The sequence below is a fragment of the Schistocerca piceifrons genome, chromosome X (assembly GCF_021461385.2).
Source record: "Schistocerca piceifrons isolate TAMUIC-IGC-003096 chromosome X, iqSchPice1.1, whole genome shotgun sequence".
Classification (NCBI taxonomy): domain Eukaryota; kingdom Metazoa; phylum Arthropoda; class Insecta; order Orthoptera; family Acrididae; genus Schistocerca; species Schistocerca piceifrons.
In genome coordinates, this window is record NC_060149.1 from 368,014,221 (window position 1) to 368,039,392 (window position 25,172).

The following is a 25,172-nucleotide window of genomic DNA, read 5'->3' on the forward strand; positions in this document are numbered from 1 at the left end:
CCATGTTCACATTCCCTTGAAGATAAGACAATGTATAGTGAAATTTTTGTTAGAAGAGATAGAACAAGAACAAAGGAACTTCTACCTGTTGAAGAACCACTTAAGAAATATAGGGCAGAAAGAAACACAGGAAATGAGGAGGAGGTATGAATGTAACAAATAACAGCTCAACAAATGGAACTAAATTACTGAAAACAGATGTGCTTAATGATTAACTGCAAGAACCAACAAACACAATTCAAGCAGTGCACAAGGAATTGAAACAAGGTGATATAACTGCTTTGTTTATTGTATTAGAAACTGAAACACGTTGATTTTTCAAGACTAACTGGTACATTTACTGCTAGACCTGTCCATATTCTCTAACGATGTACTCTCATGGACAAAATACAATGTCTCATTCTTATCATTCAGAAAGAGCTGTAGCAATACATTACACTTTCTATGCATGTGTGAATTTTATAAGATGGAAATGGCTGAAGATGTGAACATGCAATGGAAATAATAACATAGGTGACAACAGCATCATCAGAGATGAGAGGAATTTTACGGAGTATACTCAAAGGAAATGTTTTGATAATTTCCACAACTAATGAATGACACAGGAGAGAGACACAAATAGAAAATAATTGGAGTAAATGAACACAAAATGAAATCATACATAAACACAAAAAAGGACCAGCTTGAATAACAATAAAAAGGAATCTCACACAAAACAGAAATAACATGGCATCTGGGCAACCAAAAAGGAGGTCAGAGGGCAAAATCTGATCACAGATAACAAAGAGGTAGTGACAGGATGAAACACAAAAACATGTACTGTTATAATGAAGAAAGGTAGGCAGACAGGAAGGAAAATGGACAAAAAGTGAAGAAGAGAACAACACCAAAACCTAGAGGAAGATGAGAGCATGAATGAACAATTGAACATTGAGAATAAATCACGTCAAACTGACTGACAAGAGGCTAGATAGGAGAAGAGCCTTGAAACAAATTATATGAATGCTATAGGGTTGAAAAGAATAATGAAAGACGAAAGGGGCTGATGATACTAATGTAAAAGTTATGGTTATGGAGCCTATAAGATACAAGTAGGACCTGCAAGACAATTTCCAATAGTTTATATTCTGTGGCTGGCAGCATATGTGACAATTCGGAAGATTCAAAGTAGCAAGTGCTGAAGCCTTCTCATGTCATATTGGACAGGCTATCAATATTGCCCAATAATTCTCTACTAACTGCTCATCTGCATATCATCCACATCACCAGTCATCCACAATCAAGTTCTTGACCCCCCTTTTCTTCTCTCTACCTTCTTTTCTTCATTTTATTTCTGAAGCTGTAGTCACTCTCTTGTTGCAATTAACTTTCTCATTATTCACTTTTTCCATTTTTTGTCCATCATTATAATTTTTTATACATTTTGTTCAACTATTTATTTTCTTTGCAAATTCTCATTTTTTTAAATAATAATCAATATCTGGAACTGTACTGTTATTTCTTTACTATCCCCCATCTTTCCAAATTTCATTCATCACCTAAGTTTTTGCATGAAATTTGCCTTGTAATGGGTACTCCATGACTAAACAGTTAAGTTCCTAACCACTGAATTTTCACATATTATTATATCTGTTACCTGACAACCAATATTTTATCAAGGTCTCCAACCAGTGACCCACTCTTTGAGTTTTCTCTATTTGGAGTCTGTCCTGTTATTCTGTTACTTACTGCCCCCCCTCCCCCCCCCCCTCTCTCTCTCTCTCTCTCTCTCTCTCTCTCTCTCTCTCTCTCTGTGTCACTCTCAGCATAATTCTAGTTCCTCACAAGGGTCATGCAGAACTGCTGAACTGAAATAACCACGTTCAATTGTGCTGTAGCCCATTATAGTCTACTTGGAGAATATTGTGCACTCTCAACATGCAGTTTTTCCGACTTGATATAGTCAATATTTAAAGATTTTTTATTTATATCGTGGTAACAAACTATTTTTAACATAATTAAAATTTGAACAATATATGAAAGGATTGCTACCAATTCCATATTTTTTAATGGGAACAGAGCAGATAGTAGCTGCAACGAAACTGTTAGCCTATGTAAGCTTAAAAGTATCAAAATAAATGTGTGAAATTAAACTGTTACCAAAATAAATGAGAAAAATGTCTAAAAAACCAAATACAAATTCTATATTCAAATCTATAAATATTCTGCCATGTTTCGACTATACGTTGTACAACTTAGGCTGAAATTTTCTTCATCCTGTCCACCAATAATGTCCACTTGAATTAAAAGTCACTATTTCATCCAGAAGAGACTTTTTGTAACATTCATAATTTTTGTTCAGATGAGGCAAAGTGAAAGTACAATGGACAGAAGTCTAAATTAATATTGTCAAATAGACTATAATGATAGTCACAAGTATAAGAATCTTTTTACATTATACATCCAAGTAACTGGTTCCTTCATGACATAATTTATACATATATACAAAAACCACATATCATCCATGTCACATAGCCACTAACATTCCCTGAGAAGTGAGAAATGCCTTTCAAAAGCCAGCTGCACTTATGAAAGTATGTCATACATGGTTTGTTACCATATTACAAACATTCAAAGTCATCAGTCTTCATTACTAAAAAGAAAGATACAACAGCTAAATCATACTTTTGACGTAACAGTCACAGCTTAGGACGCAAATGGGAGCCATAAAATTAAAAACAAAATGGAAGACACTCAATCACAAATGATTTTTTTCCCCATTTTAAGTACAATGAGTGGTGCAATTCCTTCAGTGTCTCTTTTTCTTTCCCACGAAGTTTCAGTTCCCAAACTTCGTAGTTACCACAACCATTCTCTGTGGCAATAATCTCTATAGTGAACTACACTGTGCAACTCACTAAACTGCTACCACAGTTCAAATAGGAAGGAACACAAAAAGATATGTAGTGGAGTGCAAAAACACTATTAAAAGACTGGGTGGAATATGAATGACAAACTGCATGTACTGGTATACAAATCTGGTATTTACAAGACACAAAAACGTTAACTCTTGATTTATGGAACAACACGGAAATCATTTAATTTACACATGAAGTTCATGTGTTTGAAGATAAATGTATGAAATACAATTGATATGACAGTTTTCAAGATACGTATCTAGTGTTTCACAAAACTGCTAAGTAAAACAAACCAGTTGTTTTCAGATACATTCTCAAACTTTAAACAAAAATAAAGAGATTTTCACCATCTTTTTTCAAAGAGAACTGCAAATGTCTAAGCTCAACACGGTTAGTGATTTTGCCCTCTGTAAATAAACAAAGATACAACTGTGACGTACTGTAAATCGGTACGAATATTCTGTAAAACACCAGACAAAATTTACGGACAGACATCATGTTCTAATTTTTACAATGTTTAAATTAATATGATAAGTTGTTTAACATGGCAATTAAACAGAATATTAATATCACTTTTACAGACCAATGGGATCCATATTGCTTTCGTTGATCACTGTTCCAGGTTGAAACAGTGGGATTATCTTTCTTACACCACACACGCATATTCACAACGGATGTGCTGGTATTTTTACCATTCAAATACACAATCCAAAATGGCAACACACTGTGAACTACTCCACACAATCCAAATGCTCATTTTGGAACAAAAAATGATTGATTTGGACCAAGAGTCTGATTGCTCATCTGACTTCTAGTGTTGGTAGCATACAACTGTTGCTGAAAATTATGGAACTGTTGGGCATAATTAGGATCAGCTGTTGTAGGACCCATGAATGGAGAATTCTTGAAATTGTTTGCTTGTCCCATTGAAGGTGGTAATGGCTGACTTGCATCTGGTGCACCACCTAACCCCATAGGTGAGGACTTTGGTCCAGGAACAAATACCTGTGAGCCAGGGCCCGGACCCGGCACAAATGGATGTTCACCACCGGGACAAGGCCCAACTCCCAGCATTCCACCACTCATCCTCATCATTCCACTTGGACGCAGGCCTCCACGCAGTGGGACTGCTCCCATTCCTGGCCCTCCATGGCCCACAACCATTCCACCTGACATTGGTAGATTCACACCAACAACAGGACTACTGGGACCGACTACTGGGCCACCTACATTTCCACAGCCAGGGCCAGAATGGGGCACATTGCCCATTCGCACTCCATTACCATTTGGTTGACCAGTTCCAGGAAAATACTGCAGGTTATGGACAGGAACACTGCCATCTAAGCTGGATAGAGGATTGGCAAATCGCTGCAGGAAGTCAAGACTCGGTGGTCCTCTCGGCCCTGGGGCTCCTGTCTGTGGTTTTGCTGGTAAGTACTGTATCGTATTAGGGGTACTTGCTTTTACCTGAACATTTGTGTGACCATACGTTCCTGGAGCTGGGGGTCTTCCAGGAGCACGTTGTGGGCAGGGATTTCCCATGTAAGGAGAAGGTCCCCTTGGTGGACCTAACCCCAACATGTTGCCAGACTTGGGAGAACCAACAGTTCCAGGATGCTGCACACTGCACGGAACTGCTCCTCCTTGCCCTGAAACACCACTGGGGCTATATGAGTGTGGTGGCACACCTTGCACTTGGAGACTCACAAAACCCCCACCAGGTCCACCATCCTGGCAAGGTCCCACATCTCCAGGATGGGCCGGTGACTGCTGAAAACCCATCACACCCGGTCCGCCTACCATTACAGGATTCTGTGGATTTGGTGAGTTTGACACACTGCTCGTCAACTGCTGACTCATTTGCGCCATTGACGTGATAGGGTCAAAGTGAGCCATCTTACCATCACAAGAAACACTGCCACTCACATTTGGATTCAGAGGCACATTTTCTGATCGCAGACATGGGAAGTTGCCTCCAGTTGTTGGTGAAATGTCAACAGGTGGTCCTCCACCAGATGGCGAAACATCTAAAAAGTGAGATGTCACTTTTACACCACCCACACCCGGCTGTGCCTGTTGTGGTACAAATCCTGGTACCTGGCTACACATTGATGGAGAACTTCCTGGTGGTCCATTGGGATTCTGAAACCTTAGCGCACCCATTCCATCATTCAATGGACTGGAGCTAAGGAAATGTGCTCCATCCTCAGGTCGCGGTGCTTTCACAGGTCCATCCATTCCTGGTGTTCGACGTGGAGCCTTGTTATCAGATCCTGGCGTGTGTGGACTTGGTAAAGGAAATCTAGTATCACCAGAACCACTTGGATACCTTAACTCCACAGACGTTGGTGTAAGAGGAGTGGCAGGCCCAGACATACGAGTGTTCATATCTGAGGACGAGCCTTGTAAGTTTCCATCCAAATTTGGTGGAGGTAAGCTGCCAAAATAAAAAAAAAACACAGGTAATTAATGAAAATAGAGAACAATAGGAGAAACATATACTAAAAACTAAACAATTGTGTCCCACATACTGAAAACGAAGTGCAATAACAGAAATAATTTGCATTTTTCTTAATGTGGGAAAAGGATTTAGGTAAGCAATTCTGAGTAAAATCCCGTACACCCTATTCATATATTACATGTCAATGGTTTGGTACATTTATACTCTGCAGTCTATTCAGAATAAATTTCAGTTTATTCTAATACATAATCTATTAAATTACGATTTTCTGCTACATCGATAATACGTCAAAAGTGTGCAACTCTGACATGCTTACATGACACTATAACACAATGAACCACTTGTGAAGACTAATGGTAATTCTCATCCATGTGGTAGCGAGTTATAAAAACCAAGCTGAGAAACATCCACAGTTTGGTGAGTTACAATGTATCTCTCATTTTTTAAAATCAAATTCCAATTTCAACGAAGCTATTCTTGCTATTAAAATAGTAACTAGTCTCACTGCACGAGATTTTGCTCTTACAATCATTATTCTTTGGTCTGATCATCCAGTATCATATTTTTCAACTTTTGCAATTTCTTTAATACTTTAATGAATACTATAGTCCTCCTTACATAGAGCAGATGATGAAGTATCTATTCCGCATTACATTACTGCTTCCTCCCTAGTTTTATTTCTCCTGAAGTTACTTCACTTCTACAAAAATGTTAAATTTCAGATGTCCGTAGCTGCAGAGTGAAGCAAAAAAGGGGCAAACAGTTTCCTGATGCTTAGTAACTATAAATTCTTGTTCAGATAAAAAGCTTTAACACTACTGTGTTTACAAACATTTGATCCCTTAGTGAGTCATGTCGCACATCAGAAGTGTGACAACCTATGAAGAGAATTGGAAAGCTTAAGAAAACAGTCTGACACACAATATTAATCAGCCACATAATATTCCATTTTTAAGTTGCATGGTGGCCTCCCTGGTAATCACTGATTTATACTGTGATTAAATTCCTAAACTCCATAAGGTATTTTGCAATAACTCAAAATTTAATTTCAGCAGTGATGGACATGTCAACAAAATGTAGTGTAGTTAGTACTTTTCCACATTTATGAGCAGATTGCTTCATTACGGTGGAAAAATGAATTTTGGTGATTAAACAAGCACACTTTTGAGAGCACGAAAGGATTAATACTTAGCGTAGAGGTGACAAGAACACTAAATATACTGGGTTGCACTTCCAAATTAGGACAACAGCTCTTATGGTTTCAGATCAATGTACGTCAGTGTCCACAGCTGTAGGCTCTTGTTTTAAGCATGGGATGATAATATTTAACAGTATTAATGCTGACATGAAAAAGGAGTCTGTTATATGCATCTGGAAAGACAGGTCTTAGCTGTGGTAAGATATTCTGAGGGAAATCGGGAAATCAGTTGCTTCATAATTTACTGGAAATTATTCAGCTTTTCGTGGCAGCAGAATAGGAGGAATTTAAGTTTCTCCCAGGGTATAAAATGTTCAAACAACATTCAGGAAGCAGCCAGTTGGTATCTTGTGGATTAAAAAAAAAAAAAAATCATCAAAAAAATTAAAAACCTGTAATCATAGGCTGCTGAAAGTTTTTCAAATTAAATCGTCATCAGTTCAAAGATCTCTTGAGAAATTATGTTATCGATCTGACAACACTTCACTCTGCGCACAGTTGGTTGATAATAGTGCAATGCCTGTCTGATTTGTCTTTCACTAGAACCATTCTGCTGAAAGGTTACTTCAAGGTGGGCCAACTCAACTGACAAACTTTTAGGGACTGAGATGACATGTGTCCTTATGAATCATGGTACGAAGTATCTCTTCACGCTCAGTGAGATGGTGACAACTATCAGCCTGAAGATACAAAACAGTGAGACTTGGCTTCCCACAAATGGCAAGCCCCAGCAAACCATCTAACTCCTTTTTGACCAACGCATCACAAAGTCCTATTAACAAAGAAAACTCAGTCGCAAGTTTTTGCACAGTGGTAGGAGTGTGTGTCATGAACAACATACTAAAAATCCTAACTGGTGAGATGTGATAATTTGGGTGAGGGGCATTAAAAGATCAATTTTTTGTGTGTTTCTCGAATAACTTGAGAACAGACTTCTAGCAGAATTTTTTCCAAATTTTTTCCAGTACAAAATTAAACTACATTAAAGTTTCTACAAGAACGATCATATTTATTTTTTCTCTAGAATTAACAGTCTCTGTGTTGCAGGGGATGAGAAAGTTACAGATTATTAAAATAATTGTTCTACCAGTAAAAACTTAATGTTTTTCTTTAAATGAAGTGGGTTAAAAACAAATATTAAATTCATGAACTTCTCTTCTCCATAAGTCTGCAAACAAAGATGTGCACATGATTTCCTACTCTATCTACACCACTACATCACAACTGAAACAACTACAGGATGTTTCACAAAGTTATATGGACCCACCATAGCATGCCTTATGAATCACTGGTGACACAGTGTGCAGACGTGCCTGGGAAGCGTGTGTAGATGGGCAGTCGGTCAAATTTCAGTAGACATGGGAGTGGCAATCAGCCTAATAACCTTTGATATGTACACACTCTGCCGGAGTTGCAATAGTTGCTCCATCAGGGTGTGTCTTATAGTACACAGCGCATTCCTTTGCGGGGACGGGACTGTTTTCCCCTTGTGAAACGACAACTTACCTTTTTAATGGTCAATTCACCATGGGCGCAAAATATCTTTGGATTTGACGCTTTTCCTCTTTTTGGCCCCCTAGATGGTTGGTGAAGTGCATTTAGTGTCTCAATCTGTCCCTTTTCATCATTGGGACTCCTTACTGCAGTCTCACAGCCCATTATTTGAGAAAACCTAGGGCTGGTGAGAAAATTTTGAGGCATGTTTCTTTTAAGCTGTCGCAGTACCAAAATCTGTCGCCCCTGTGCCATTCCCTTGCCATGCGTGACAAGGTAAAGGCTGAGTTGCAGCACTGGCAGGATCAAGGCATCACTGCTCTTATTTTATTGAGTCAGTGGGCCACCAGTTTAGTGGTACTTCAGAAGCCCAATGGTGCCACATGCTCTTGTGGTGATTTTAAACAGATGGTCAAAGTGTGATGTGTCGCAAATTCGTATCCCATTCCTCGGCAGACAGAGTTGCTGGCAAAGCTGCTGGGAGGGGGAGGGTGGGGAGCAGTATTTTCCTGCCACTGAAATGTGGGATGATTACCTGCAGTAGGCCCCGAACATGGTTTCTTGGACATCCCTCGTCAATAACACCTCCTTTGGGCTTTACCAGTTTAAAGCTTTCCTTTTGGGATCTCGTCTGCACCAGGAATTTACAAACAGTATTTGGAACAGCTGATTCAGAATATTCCCTACTGCGTCAAGTACCTTGATGACATGTGAGTCACAGGCCCTACTCGAGAGGAGAATTTAGGAAACCTTCTGTCAGTTTTCCAAAACCTCCTGGAGAATGGCCTTCATTGCAAACTGGTAAAATGCAGCATTTTCTCCCTGAAGATGCATTTTTCGCGTCATGTGCTTTGTAAAGATGGTCTTGTCCCCAAGGATGACCACATCAAGGCCACTGTCAACATAAAAGCACCCAAAAACCTGAAAGACATTCGGTCTTTTTTTGGGTAAAATTTCATTCCTGAGGCTGTACATATCTGCCAGCCTCTTAACCAGCTTTGCCACAAGAGCATTAAGTTTGTCTGGTCTGCAGAATGTCAAAGGTCTTTTCAGTCTCTCAGGCAGTGCTTGTGGTGCTGCCTGCTTGGCTTGCTTTATGCTTGGTAAACCTTTCACCCTGGCCTGTGCCGCATCCCAGTACAGCGCTAGTGCCGTCCTGTCCCATTTAAACATTGATGGCATTGAACAGCCCTTCACTTATGCATCAAAGATGCGGCACAGAGTAATGATTAGCAGGTGGAAAAGGTGGCACTAGCTATTATTTTCGGGGCTAAAAAGTTCCATGTCTTACTGTATTGCGCAGGTTTCCTCCTCATAATCAACCAAAAGCCACTTGTTTCCTTACTTGGCCCTCATTTCAAGTTGCACACCAGTTGCAGCAGTGGGTCCTCTTTCTCAGTAACTACTGTTACGACATTGGTTACTGCTCCACCATCCAGTATGCCAATGCTGATGTGCTTTTGTAGTTACCGGTGGGGCGTGATCTGGAGTTCAATCGGCAGGAGACTCTTGTAATGGTGTTGAATGATGTCTTGCCGCAAACCTTGTTGGACTTCCTGCTGACAGCAGGCAAAGTCACAACTGCCATGGTCACTGAGCCACTTTTCTGGAATATTGTTTCGAAAGTCCAGCAGGGTTGGCTGGAGCCCATCTCTTCGGGTGCAGATCAAGTGCAGTGTACATTCTTCTTCCTTCGTGATCAACTTAACATTGTCCAGGAGGGTTCTCATTCTTGCCACAGAGGAGCAATTCGGTGATGTGGCCATTCTCACAGAACTGTGTCCTCGTAAACTCCAGTTGCCGCACTATGACTCATATGAAGGCATCAGTGCAACATCACATCTACTGGCTGGCGATCGAGCATGACATGGCGATCGAGCATGACATGGAACATCCAGTGTGTTCCTGCAAGGCTTCTGCACAGAACTAGGCGACCCCAAAGCACCAGTTCTTTGTCCTTGGCCAATCCTGGAGCACCCTTGGGACAGTGTGCATGTCAACTACACTGGCCCCTTTTGGGCAGCATGTGGTTGTTGGTGGTCAGTGCATTGTTCCAGTTTCCTGTATGTTGCTAAGCTGTCCTCCGTGTTGTCAACTGCCACAGTTTGCATGTTGCCAATAATTTTTGTCTTTGTGGCTTCCCCCAAAACCCAGATATCTGACAATGATCAGCAATTGGGGTCACGGCAGTTTTAGCGCCCTTGCATCCACAACGGTATCCAGCATCTGGCTACCGCTCTGTTTCATCTGCCTTCAAATTCGGAGTTGGAGAGTTTCACGTATACATTTAAGACCCAAAAGAAGTAGTCTGTGTCCGACCCTTCCCGTGATGGGTGCGGTATGGCAAAACATTTGAACAGGCACCATCCCCGGGTCTCCTGGATTTGCTTCACCATGAGTTGCATGCTATAGAGTACCAAGGATGGCTGTTTTTTTCCTCCTGGGTCTTCTATTTTTGCCAGCTACTTCGGCCAGTGGCATGAGTGACTGCAGGATGTCATAGTGGGCCACGAAGCTCAACAGTAGTTTGTGGTGGATGTTGGCAGGGAGCAGCTGGTCCGCCAAGCACATCAGCTACACTTGCGCCCTCTTGGGACATCACTGCTACAATCTGTTAGACTGCCAGGCAGTAGTTTGGGTCACGATGTTGTTCCAGATGAGGGCTTCCATTTGCAGTGGGGTGCTTCCCTGTTGCAGCCCCTTCCACACACCTGCTGCCATCCTATGGCCTGCAGCAGCAGCCCCCAGTAGAACCCCACCACCTGCTCCTGTCACTGTGGAGCCCATAGATTTTGAGGTCCACCCCCCTCCCTCCTCCTCTGCCATCTCCCTCCCCCCACCCCTTTTCATTTATGGAGGTGCCATCCTCTCCACTGTGACTGTCACTGCCGCAGGATCTGTGCCCTTCCGCCCTTCCAGCAGAGCCAGTGGTGCTGGTGTGATAGTGTGGAAACCTGGTGACGTAGTATGAGCCGACTCGCTGGCAGAGGTGTTTACCTGCAGGAGGCACTAGGTCAGGCAGGTCAGTGCTTGCTCAAAGTTTGACCACCTACCATATTGTCATGTCTTGTGCCAAGTGCTGTTTGCACCATGCCCAAGGTTAGAGTTCTTCTCTATGTGGGTTCGGACTCTCTGCTTACTGTAGATCAACTCTCATAGCGAGTTTGTTTCCCTCTCAAGGGGTGCAAATACTAGGGATACCTTCCTAAAAATTACCATCATCAGGCCGAGCAGATAAAAGGAATGATTAAAACATTGGTGGGCCTTGCTAAAATAATTTGTGAGCCACAGTACTTGGAGGAAAAGCTCGATCATTTATGAATTACTTTTGGATGAAATGGTTGCTGTGGCAAAAAATAAATCGGGCTCAATATCCTCAAAGATCTGAAGCTTCTAGTGGAAAAGAGCCACCGAAAGGGAAAGTTTTCCTATAATTCGTTAAAATCGTCAGTCACATATTGTATCAGATTCCATGTTTAAACTGCCAAAAATGTGTGTGAATATTAGAAGATTGCAAAGGACTGACACTCGCTGCTTACTATAGCAGAAATATGCTAAATCGCTTTCACGTGCAGTGAAACGTACATAGGAAATTTCAAAAGAAGCACCTCACTTAAAGAAAACAGAAGTAATTGTCGTCTGGGAAACACAGATGAATCAGCAGTGACAGATCAGGGGCTGCGACCAGGGGACCACCAAATTGTTTCCACAACACTATAGCCGTATGAAGTTCCAATCATTACTATACTAGGATGTACAGAGGGGCCGTAAAAATTCAAACTAAAAAAATTTTTTTTAGTAAACTTGGAGTCAAAACATTAATCACAGTAACAGGCCTTGGCCCATGGTTGAATGCCCACATAACAGAAATTGTACCAACACCACCATTACTGTAATCTTCTGAAAACTAATATATATATATATATATATATATATATATATATATATATATATATATATCTGTCTCACACACACACACACACACACAGACACACACACACACACACACAGTGTCCAAACAGCACTTTTTCAATATACACGTAAAATTAGCTATAACAATATTTTAACACTTACGAAGGAGAACTGATGTTGCTTTCCTTCAAGCTTGTGTTTGGTTGCTTCTGAATAGTTAACTCTTGCCCTTCAAAAGTATTGAGGTACTGTATCTGCTGTGGGGATGGTACCGGCATAAGATTTGGCTCCTTAGATGGCACTGAAATAAGGCTTGAATCCTTAGGAGGTTGAGTTGGAATTTGCTGCTGCTTCTGCTGGGCAAGTGTTTGAAGTGTTCTGCAGAACATAGTGTCAACTGCAACATACAGACACGAGATGTCACTGAAAGATTTAATTAGCACTAAATGTAAACAGTTATAAAGAACATTATTTTTAGTGCCCCCCACCCCCACAAAAAAAAGCTTCACAGGATCAGTGGCTGGCAAACTGGGCTCTCACCCTCAAGTTTTAAGAACAGTTTTCTTTTCCTCCGTAAAAATTGTCTCTCAATACATACAGCAAGAGGCTCCTACCAATCCCTACGCACTAGCAACACTAAGCTCAGATTCATCAGCCATAGAATTCTCTGAACACTGCATGAATGTGCATTATCAACTGGAGCTTTTCACAGCAGTGGATAGTCTCACATTAAATACATGTACTTCTGATAAGAAATATGTTGGCTGTTTTCCTTATTAATACTTTGAACTCCATAAAAAAGCCTGTTTTTCGAAATGAGTAGAGAATGAAGAAGTTACTATAGGGGAAAAGAAAGGAAAATAAACACAATGTACAAGATAACGTAGGTGAAGCAACTATCAGAGCTACAAGCTGACAAGCACATGTGAAGCATATTCTTCTGTCAGTGGGAACCTAGATCATAGCAAAATCTTTATATAGAAGTTAGTTGATGGATTCCATACCAGGACAATAATTTACCACAGAGTACAGACTGATCCACCATTTAGGCAAAAATTCAATCTGCAGTGCATTCAGAAAGATGTAATAAATCTGAAGATAAAATCATCTAGGTCATTACGCCTCATCATGTTCCTCTTCAAATTTCTTTCTTTCAACTGACATTTCGACCCCTCTGCTAGGATGATCTTCAGGATGTTCTGGTGGTCCCAGTTAGGTGATTATGAAAAAGAAATTTAAAGTGGAACATAATGTGGCCTACCAACCTAGAAGGTTTTACCTTCAGTGACAACAGCTGTGAAAGTCTGCAGACTTACATGTAATAAATCGGTTTGCAAGACAGCTTCGGACATAATTAGAGAGTGTAAAGGCAACAGAATATTTAATGTTTCATAAACTGACACAATCAGAGACATCTGTGATGTACCTGGTGAACACACATGATAAAGTGTACTTGCTACAAAAACCTACATGTTGGGAGCAGACAATCACTCAATATGTAGGAACTGCTTAAGATATGCAGGAGGTTCAAGAAAATTTTGAATCTGCACAATAGTTGGTAGTATAGAATAGTAAGATAGTAAAGACTGTTTTGGTTCTCAATGGCATTCACTTCATGTGCCTGATAGGTTCTCAAAAGTGAAGTACTTGTGAACCTACATTGTCTAAGGCAAAAGGTAATACTGTCTAACACTGAAAATCAGTTGGGTGGTAGATAAAGCTCATATGAGCAAATTAGTTTTAGATAAAGATGGAATGAATACTGTGAACAAAAATGAATGTACGTAGATATGCAAATTTAACACAGAAAATGTGCTCCATTCCTTTCACACGAGATTGTAAGCAATGGATTTTACACTGAATATGTTTGCAGTGTGAGAACACTAACATAACTGTTTGCCCTATACATATTAATTTCGCATTCATGGCCAGTTATGGGGATACATTACGTTCACATTACATTTATAATGATTATTAGCCACACAGACATCAGGGAGCTACATCAACAATACAGCAATTGTAGCTCATTTAAAGAGCAGCAGCTAGCTGCAAGTGCTGATTAGTGTGGTAAGAACAAGACTCGGTCTGAAGCTCATCATCAGCAGTTGACCAAACTTTTTTACTGTTACTGAATCATAAGAATGTGGTATGTTAATGCACAAGGAACTTCAACAAGAAGTAAACATCTGTAAAGCACAATGAGTCAATGTGTGTTGCTCACAGTCAGAAATGTAATGTTCTTCACAACTTTCGAACAGTAGGAATTTCTTGAACATTTATATGAGCTTTTCAATCCTCATCCAGTTCTTGGGATTGGAAACTGCCTATTACATGTGAATTTCTCAAGCACTGAGAAAGATCTGATCTGTTTCCAGACTGTTTTATTTGAAAAGTAGTTAGAAAAGAAGAGTCCTGGACACCCGATGCCAAGACTGAGGGCGAAAATTTGGAAAATCCTTAGTCCAATAACAATGTCAATTGGGAACAAAGAAAATTTCTTATCAAAAAGTTTCAAACAGTAAAGTAAAATCTCTTAAAATCCTTATCAATAATCCGAGTAAATTTGTTATATTAAATATCAAAACCTGTAGTCAAAAACTGTCCAAATCACCCACTGGGTCTCTTGAAATTAGCACCATGTCTAGATGTGTCAAAATTGTTGAAAGAAATGCATGACAGAATGCACTTTTAATGGTAAAAGGGAATAACTGAATAGAATAACATATGTTTTGTAAATAATTTTAGTCTACCTAGCTGTTAACATATTTAAAATTTACAGTGCCTATGATAACATGCAGAGTACAATATAGTTTGAAGAAACCGCTTTAGTGGCTTTAATACACTCACAATTTACAGCATGATGGAAATATTTACCATTAGCTGCGCAAAAGTTGGCCATCTGCAATTATAGTTCAAGATAAAAGACCTGTACAGCACTGGTGTGTATGAAATGCAACAAGCCAATTTTCCCATTTGCATAAGGAACAGACATAATAGAAAATATTACTTCAAAAATTAGGCAAACCTATTCTGAAACTGTTCCAAGAAGATATGTATACTTTTCTCCAAACGGAATACATAGCTATATCAACAGTTATACTGCAGAGTAAATAAATACAGAACATAGCATTTGTAGCTGAACAGTCAATGTCCACACATTTCATGTACAGGGTACCTGGTCCAACATGAGGTTAGGTAGCTTATGGTGTCCCTGTGCAACAATGGATACAGCAACAACGAGGTGATGACGAATCCAGCTAATGAGTGGGAACTGGACTTAGGCATAAAAAACATAATTACAAATGTCCTTTACTTTTATTAGTAGTACATAAAACAGACACAAACGTATAAAATTGAGTGCATACATTCTACTGCTAATATCAACCCCTTACTCCTTGAGACAGACACACCAATTCAGCTGTTTAACTATAATTGCTTAGACTAACTGAAGATTATAAACTCAGGCTGATTAAGTGTTCGTGAGCCTTCAGGCTCAAAATTTTTATAGATTCAAGTGTGGGTTCTTAGCAAAAACACAAATATATCAGAAATGTTTGTCTGATATTTGAGGTGATGGTCATGAGAGGAAGTTAACACATTGGTGTACTGAGATGTTAGCTGGTCCAACTGACCAGTTGCTTACATTCACCACTCTGGCAACATTGCAGTGTATACGCATTCTTCTGATACAGTATGGGCAACTAGCTTTTGGTACTGACAGCTCAGTAGCATCATGTTTTTCCCTAACAGCTGCTGCATGCCAGCCAATGGAGGAGGGTGCTTGAGCAGGTAAAATGAACTACTTGCACTGTAAAATAGATGCTCACATTTGTGAAACATAACAGTGAATTTCTTGTCTGTAATTGGTGCTGCTATTTTGCTTTGGTTAACTTGAAATATAGTTGGTAATTTATTTTGTTTTTGGATTTTTGGTATTTATTCACTTCTATTTCATTTGAAATGACATGCAGTGTGATGAGCAGCTAAATGAAAGAAGTGAAACAGAGGAAGAAAGTGTGCTACACAGCGAAGTCTACAAATCTGTGGGCTCAGTGAAGGAACACTTTGAGAAAGAGAAGCAAATGGGCAAACCATCATTCCCTGTTGCTCGGGTTATAAAGAGAGCTAGAATGGCCTGGAAAATAAGCAAAACCATTGTTTTAGATATAGAGAAAGGACAGAACAATACAGACTGAGATGAAACTGGCACAACAAAGTTTCGGTCACCAGAAAAAAAGTGGCCGAGGAATAAGCAAGGGATAGCTTGGGATGATTTTCAGGAAGACATTATTTGTAATTATTCTGTTACAGAACCAATGATAACTATGTCAGAAATCATAGTAATGTGGAAGAAAGGATGGTTATACACTACCTGGACCAGAGTATCCGAACACCTCTATGTAATGCAGAATTGATCACTATATGTCAGTATAAAAGGAGGCAGAGAGTATTGTGTTGCCACTAGAGTAGCAGTAACAGCAGAATTGGTCAGTCAAGCGAGGTTAGTGACTTCGAATGTGGACTAGTCATTGGATGTCACCTGAGTAACAAATCCATCAGGAACATTTCACCCCTTGTAAAGCTGACCTCGTCAACTGCTGGTGACGTGACTGTCAAATTGAAATGCAAAGGAAAAACCACTGCTAAATCAAGGCCATGCACACCAATGCACTGATGGAACAGGGGTCATTGAGGGCTGTGGGGGGGTGGTCATAAAATATCAGGGGAAGGCATCACTTGTGAGTTCTGAAGTGCTACCAGCAATGCAGCTAGCACAATGACTGAGCACTGAGAGTTAAAAATAATGGGATACAGTTGTAGAGTAGCTCCTCACAAGCCATACATCTCTGTAGGCGATGGGAAATGAGTGATTTGGAGTGATGAATCACACTATACCCTCTGGTTACCTGGTAGAAGGGTTTGGGTTCGGCAAGTAACTGGAGAGTGTTACCTGCCATCGTATGTAGTGTAATCAGTGATGTATGGCTGTGGCGGTGTTACAGTTTGGGGGCATTTTCATGGTTAGGATGTGGTCTCCTAAATGCACTTGAGTAAATGCTAGATGTGGAAGGATATGGACAGATTTTACAGCATTGCATATCGTGTATCATACAGGAACACTACGGAGACGATGACTTTATCAGCATGACAGTGCACCCTGTCATAAAGCAACATCTGTGAAGTAATGGTTTGTGGACAATAACACTTCTGAAATATGCTGGCCTACCTAGAATCGTTACCTAAACCCACAGGGACTTCTTTTGGGTGAGTTAGAACGTCAGCTGTAGAGATGGGCAAAGTCGTTCATCCTTGGGAACTAGTTCACTGGTGATAACTCTTTTTTGGGAATCGTTCATTTTAACTTGTTCACCGTTCATTGTGCTTGGTATATGGTTCTCATGAAAAATTGAAAATTAGTAGCATGGGTGACTGAAGATGGAAGGTGCCAAGAGGGGGTACTTGCCTCCCCCCCTGGAGTACAGAGTTTTTATTCATAACAGAATTCTCACACACTTGTAATTTTCGTGATTCTGCAAAAATCTCATTTAGCCAACTGCAGCGTTATGTGGCTAATCACAGTGAAATAATATAAGGTGGCGCACGAAAAACCGGTCCTGAGTACAGATTGCTCACCAATTATGCACAATTTGTTGACTGCTACGAGCAGAATAGATAAACATGTAATAATTAGGCAGTGAAGCAATAACATATAAGCTAATGCAAACAACTTCGAAACAACAGATGACGATTGGTAAGTGAGAATGAGCAGTCTAGTACTCAGGGCCGATTTTTCGTGCTTCACCCTGTACCACTGAAATAATATTGTAAGAGTTATCATATTCTCTCCACAAAATGTGACACCATACACTTGATTATGAATCGCGGGCTTCATTCGGATGTTAGTCGGTCTGCCTTCCGTAACAATAAACATACTCTTTTATCTTGGATAAAAAAAAAGACGGAAAATGGCCACTCATGTATGCCGTGCTGACGTCCTTTGCATGTGTAATAACAAAAAATCTTGCCTTTTCACAAGTATTTCTTCTGCTGCTTATCAAAATAGTGAAGTAAGCTGATACGCTGTTTTGTTACATAAAAAGACGTATGCATTACATGCCACGTAATTTTTACGTAATTTACATAATTATAAAATTCATTTTAATTACCGGTCATGGACGCTGAATAGATTACAAAAAGAAGCAGAAGTTCAGAGTTCAAAAAATGTTTGAAACATATCTAGAATTGGTGTGCAAAGCAAACGAAATGAACAACAACAATTCAATATTGAACTAACTATGAGCAGTCGGCAGTGGAACTGTGATGAGTGGCCACACGAAGAAGGATAAGTCCGGCCGAGCGAGACCAAGACTGAGCCAGATGGGAACAGGACCAAGGCTGGAACGAGACCGGCCGATGTGCCGTTGCTGGAGCGAGACCAGCCGATGTGCCGTTGCAGGAACGAGACTAACTGTTTCCTGTTCCCGGGAACTATAAGTAGAAAGCAGAGACTGAGACAGACGGGAACGGGACTGAGGTTGGAACGAGACTGGCCGACATGCCGTTGCGGGAACGAGACCGACCGTTTCCCATTCCTGGGAACTATAAGTAGAAAGTCATGACCAAAGTGAACTATGAAAGACCGTTCCTTAGAATTCGTTCCTCGCTTGTTCCATTCATCTTTGAGAACCATTCCTTTGGACCTGTTAGTTCGCGAACAACCCATCTCTAGTCGGCTGCCCTCTAGACTGCAGTGCCCAACATCAGTACCTTCTCTGGTTTCAGTTTTTGAAGAAGAATCGGCTGCCATTCCAACACAGACATTCAGCCACCTCATTGGAAGTGTCCCCTGCAGAGTTTACACCGCCATAAAGGTGAAGGGTAGACACATCCAATATTAATGTTCACTAGATATCCCGATACTTCTGATCAGAGAGCGCAAATCACTGTCTTATAAACACTAAGGTCTTTACACTAGGACACCAATTCAGTCTGAGAGAGATTTGGGAAGACATTATGCTTGCCCATGTTTAAAGGTCTATCACAGCATCTGCCTAACACAACTGTTATGTCTCAACCACAGGGCTAAATAACATAGTTTGGTTATGTGGAAATATGAGAAAAAGTTAACAACACAAAGAGAAGAGCTTGGCATTAATGTGTCTTTTCCACACACACAAAGAATCTAGGCTTTGAAGGACAACAGATTGAGAACATGTAAGTTTCCTATTGTTTTGTTGCATCATGCAGATTCTAATGTAAATCACTTAATATATAGCTCTCAAGGAATTGCACTGACTATTCACTTACTTTGGTCAAAAATATATTATAGTATAGCATTTGAAAACATTATCACCATGGGCAATAAACAATACTTGATCTACAAGCACACTATTTAAATTACAGATGTTATGAGTGTAAACATCTTTAAAAACAAGATATACAAACCAGGTTGCTGCTGTCCTGTAAAATCAGTGCCTTCTTTTCGAACTGCTGTCGGTGACAGATGAGTGGACAGTGGTGTCCCAGGATTGCTCGGATTAAGTGGACGACTTGGACCTGGCGAATCAAGAGGAGTGTTGTGAAGACCTGTTGGACTAGGTCCTGCTCCAGGAAGACGAGCTGATCCAGTACTGAACTGCTGCCGACTGTTCGAATCAGAAGGAGAGTTTATACCTGATGAGGCACGTGGCGATGGCAAAGACAAGTTTGATGTAGGGTTATTTGGTGAACCGGGGGTTGGAGAAGACAGGGCTGTTGGGACACTTGCAGACCTAGTCGTCGGATGATATGGTGGAGGTGGCCCCTGAGACCTCAACAGCGCAGGGCCCGAAGCTGCCCTAGCTGCACCTCCTGGGCTGCCAACGCCTGTCATCACAGGCTTCTTCTTTCTCTCTTCATAAAACTGCTGCTGTAATTTATGCCATTCCAATTGTGCAGCGGCAGATGTCGGTGTAACGTGATTTGTAGCACCCATGTTCTTCTGTGGCATAAGCACCAAGTTTTGCATTGCTACACTGTCTGCTGGCTGTCCTAACATGGATCCATCTGGCATTAGAGATTGATGCTCCCCAGGGAACAGCATTTCGTGCATCTTACGCAAGGTAGCTAGCTGCTCCTCCCTATGCTGCCTTTGCTGTGGGGTCAAATTTTCATCAGGAACTTTAACACCTGAAAAATTAAATACAAATACCATTACTATATATATATATATAGCTCTGCTACAAGGAGCACAAACAGGCAAACAAAATCAGTCCAAGCAAGTTGCAATAAAGACTACAGATGTTGTTTGGTATGTTACACCACCCCATTTTCATTGAAGTGCTGATCATCAGAATATCTACTGTGTTGTTGAAATTTTCTTCACATTAACTACATTGTTCAACTATGAAACTCTAACTTGAATATTATCTATCAACATTAGGTTCATTGCTAAAGCCACCATCTACAACATTAACTACATATAGTCACTCACTGTGAAGAATATCGAAAATATGGAATCAAAATATAACCTGACACTGTTTTCATAAGAATGACACAACACACAACCGAGGACTTCCGCACTGTGTAACAACAGTTACAGAAACGTACATGACACGTGACAGTGGAACACAAAAAAAATTTTTTATTCTTCATTGAGGTTCAATCATTTATGATTTTTTTTTTCTTTTTAGTTCCTTAACTCACATAAATAAAATTATTTTGACAGTTTTCAAAGCCATTTGTTTGAAGGTAATACGCCTATTCAATTTTCCATAACCTTAGTCTCTTGGCATATTACAAGAGTATAGTCCTAACAGTTAACAGTGGGACTACAAAGAGTAAACATCACCAAATGACTTACCAACTAGCACTGAGAAATGGGCATCATGTCAGAAGCACCAACATTAGTAAGACAGAATGAATTAGCTAAACGAATTTTTGCAGTAAAAGGGAATGTCTTAAAATGCAGCCCCTCACCCTAGTCTCCGAACAATGCTTTTCAAAAAATAATTTAAATGAAAAATTTTCTTACCCTCATGGAAGAGACATTTCAATACTCTGTTCTGATGCTGCCATATAATACTTTTTTACCTATCTGATGTAGATTACTTAATCCACTACAACCAATAGTAGCAAATGTAGTCACAGCTTCTAAAACCAAGGCAGGAGCGTATGTTATAATCCATCACAACTTCATCTGGTACTCGCCACTCAATTTCTTCAACATTCTTTTGGCTACTACAAGTCTGAAATTTACTGATTGCCCCCCTTGATTATGGACAGCAATATAGGTGAATCAACTGTTTTCAAATCTTCAAAACAAAAAAGCCTAACAATTATCTCTCAGCAGTTTAGCAATAGGAAAATTGTCAGTGTGCTGCAACATTTAAGAGGACTGTCCTCAAGTTTCTGTACCTTTTTGCCAAGCACAATACTTAAGTCCCTAATACATCTTTTTCACCTTGTGATGCACTTTAGCTAATGCTATACAGGGTGTTACAAAAAGGTACGGCCAAACTTTCAGGAAACATTCCTCACACACAAAGAAAGAAAATATGTTATGTGGATATGTGTCCGGAAACGCTTACTTTCCATGTTAGAGCTCATTTTATTACTTCTCTTCAAATCACATTAATCATGGAATGGAAACATACAGCAACAGAACGTACCAGCGTGACTTCAAACATTTTGTTACAGGACATGTTCAAAATGTCCTCTGTTAGCGAGGATACATGCATCCACCCTCCATCGCATGGAATCCCTGATGCGCTGATGCAGCCCTGGAGAATGGTGTATTGTATCACAGCCGTCCACAATACGAGCACGAAGAGTCTCTACATTTGGTACCGGGGTTGCGTAGACAAGAGCTTTCAAATGCCCCCATAAATGAAAGTTAAGAGGGTTGAGGTCAGGAGAGCGTGGAGGCCATGGAATTGGTCCACCTCTACCAATCCATCGGTCACCGAATCTGTTGTTGAGAAGCGTACGAACACTTCGACTGAAATGTGCAGGAGCTCCATCGTGCATGAACCACATGTTGTGTCGTACTTGTAAAGGCACATGTTCTAGCAGCACAGGTAGAGTATCCCGTATGAAATCATGATAACGTGCTCCATTGGGCGTAGGTGGAAGAACATGGGGACCAATCAAGACATCATCAACAATGCCTGCCCAAACGTTCACAGAAAATCTGTGTTAATGACGTGATTGCACAATTGCGTGCGGATTCTCGTCAGCCCACACATGTTGACTGTGAAAATTTACAATTTGATCATGTTGGAATGAAACTAAAATGAGCTCTAACATGGAAATTAAGTGTTTCCGGACACATGTCCACATAACAGCTTTTCTTTATTTGTGTGTGAGGAAAGTTTCCTGAAAGTTTGGCCGTACCTTTTTGTAACACCCTGTATATTCTCCAGTTTTCTCATTACTCTGAAGGACACAATTATCATGTCTTAAGCACATTTTACACGAGCAACTTTATACTCAAAAATCAACTACTCGAACTGCATGCACCTTTTGTACATGTGTGTCAATTGGCAGCCAACCATATATCGTGTGTGTCTATGGTGTCAATGATCTATAGAATGTGTGGAGTACTAAATTTTCTAGTATGCTGCTCACTGCACATGCACAGAAACAGGGCAGTGTGGTGTTGTCTGCTAACACTGGAAGTGAATCTATTGTGATTGAGATCACTTGTATCATAGAAACAGATTTTGTGCTCTCATGTCTTCTTAATTTTTATTGTGCTGTTTTCTTTGTTTTCATGACACACTGAAAATGTTGTATGAGGTCCTCCTACTTTTCCTACTAGTGTTTTCCTACATGAGATGAAATGTCTGAAAGCAAAATGGTGTTTACGTTTTACAGGGAAAAGCCTACACTATACATCAATAGATAAAAATGTTTTAATAAAAATTATTTTGACAGTGGAAAAGTCAGAATTATTTGACAAGAAAAATTATTTTTGATGTTATTTTACACTTTGCAAGAATTAACGATACAAAGGATAAGGTGAAATGGCACTACTTACAGTGTTCTAGATATTGTTTTATATGTTTACAAGTAAGTATTTCCTCGAGCAAACAAATAAGTATCTTTTGAAATGTTTGGACGACATTTTTCCTATTCTTCCAGTTCTCTGGAGCATACAGAATTTCGCACACAACCTCTGACAGGGACATTCACAATGAATTTTCCTTTGCTCATTAATAAAGTTTATTATCATTGCTTGTTCCAACATTTTGTTACTATATTTCTATTTCTTTATAAAACGATAGTCCCTGGAAAATTCGCTGCAGCTGTACAGATGCCAAACTGCACAGCAGTCAAGTCTCACAACATACACAACTTTGGAACTGACGTGTAAACAAAATGAGCACTTGAGACAGACGAAACTTGCTACAGGAATGAAACACCAGTGCCACTGCAGTAGACTCACTTGCCTCGAGTAGTCAGTTGGTACAAGAAAGTAAATTGTGCAGAAGGGGTTATTTTTAGCACACAAATTTATTGTATATATGACATACTAAAAGACTGATGCTAACAGGATACCATGTCGTGTGATATTTGCATTGTCACTGATCCGTAGATTCTCCAACATCTTTAAATAACCATCTTCATCACAGTCACCAACATTATCTTCATCTTCAGTAGTCATGTCTGCCTCTTCCTCTTCCTCTGACACCATTGAAGTCACGGCTGTGTCAGCGAATTCTTAAATGCTTTCATAAAACTACTTCTGCTACCAGTTACTGCAGCAGTAACTCTTTTTGCATTTGAACTGAGTTCTCTACAAATTTCATCCAGCATAGTGGCTATACAATTGTAGCTATTAGATACAGAAAGTCTCCAACACGCTACCATTTTTGATTGTCTGTTAAGTTTTATTTCTGAAACTTAATCCTGGTGAAAGTAATTTTTCTTTTTCTCATAAGTGTATTTGATTAATTACATTTATACCATAATCATAAATGTTTAAACTGTTCAATACTTCAACAAAATCTGAGTTTTAAACAGAACTGAGCACGATAATGGACAGATGAGTTAACAAGATCACTCTCAAGTTTATCTTGTAAAAGATTCTTACACAATACACCATTATCTGTGGCTGTGACAGTTTTTAAGTTTTCCTTGTCTTAGTTTAACTTGCTAAGTGTAAGCATGATATTCTTCAACAGCTTGCTCCCCATGTTTTTATTTTACATGACTCAAAAATTTCGGAGTAGAATTAACATTTGCATTAACTTCAACAACCTTAGGCGAGCAACTCACATACACGGCCACAATACATTTTTCCTTCAAGCATATAGCGTGAAGTCTGAAAGACACATACTGTCAGGTAGGGCCTATGATGATGGTGTATCTTTTTTGAGTGCCTTCATTTCAGCCACTTGATGTTAGCATTTTAGGAGATAGATTTAAAATCTGTTGATGTCCACTATTACAAATGACAGAATCCTTACTTTGTCCACACTTTTTTTAGTGCTATGAACATGAGACAACTGCAGAATTATATCAAGGCCAACATCCAATAGCGTTAGGAATATTTGTAGAACTGAGGAAGGTATTGCAGATTAGTGCCCTTCAGCTGCATTTTTATCTTCATCTTGTAGCCTAACTGCTAAGGTCATTTGGCTAAGAAGCATTTTTATGTTACATTTGTTACACTATAAAGCTGTTGTGAATACAAAGGTTGGTTTGAATTGTGTAATGCTTTGCTGGACCTGGTCCTATTGGAGGGTAAAGCCCATGCCTTCCCATGATCTTTAAACTGACTTATCCAGCCAGTATAGAATAATATGGACTCAAAATCACTTGGTAGTTTTCTAATTAACAAATCACTGCTAGATGTGAAAGGGGCAATAAATGAAACACAAAATCCTACAATCAGAGGTGCATCGAACCCCAGATCTTTAGATTTGTTGAATGGTACTTGCCTACTGAGCTACTGAGTTACACTCCTGTTCAAAGCATTAACAAATTCTTTTTCAAACAGGGACCACACTGAGACACAGGAACAAACACTGATTATATTTAAGAGAGCACTGATCAAGAAATACACAAGCTGTGGTGATATTGTATGCTACTTGTTAGTAGAGTGACAAATAATAAACGGCAAATAATTATTTGTATTTGCGGAGACAATAAGTCCTTTATCAATGAATAATTTATTCGTGAGTAAAACTTTTGAATTATCAATTTATTTGAATAATTTTCTACA

General features: G+C 39.8%; 1 protein-coding gene across 1 annotated transcript in view; it reads right to left on the reverse strand.

The window, feature by feature from the left end:
• Positions 1 to 2,213: 2,213 nt before the first annotated feature.
• LOC124721804 (protein BCL9 homolog) overlaps positions 2,214 to 25,172 on the reverse strand; it is an 89,672-nt gene continuing 66,713 nt past the window's right edge. The window contains exons 7-9 of the mRNA XM_047246925.1: positions 19,409 to 20,131; positions 12,125 to 12,359; positions 2,214 to 5,334 (exon numbers count right to left, since the gene is read on the reverse strand). Coding sequence (XP_047102881.1) covers positions 3,651 to 5,334; positions 12,125 to 12,359; positions 19,409 to 20,131 — 2,642 coding nt within the window. The 3' untranslated portion in view covers positions 2,214 to 3,650. The remainder of the gene's footprint in view (positions 5,335 to 12,124; positions 12,360 to 19,408; positions 20,132 to 25,172) is intronic.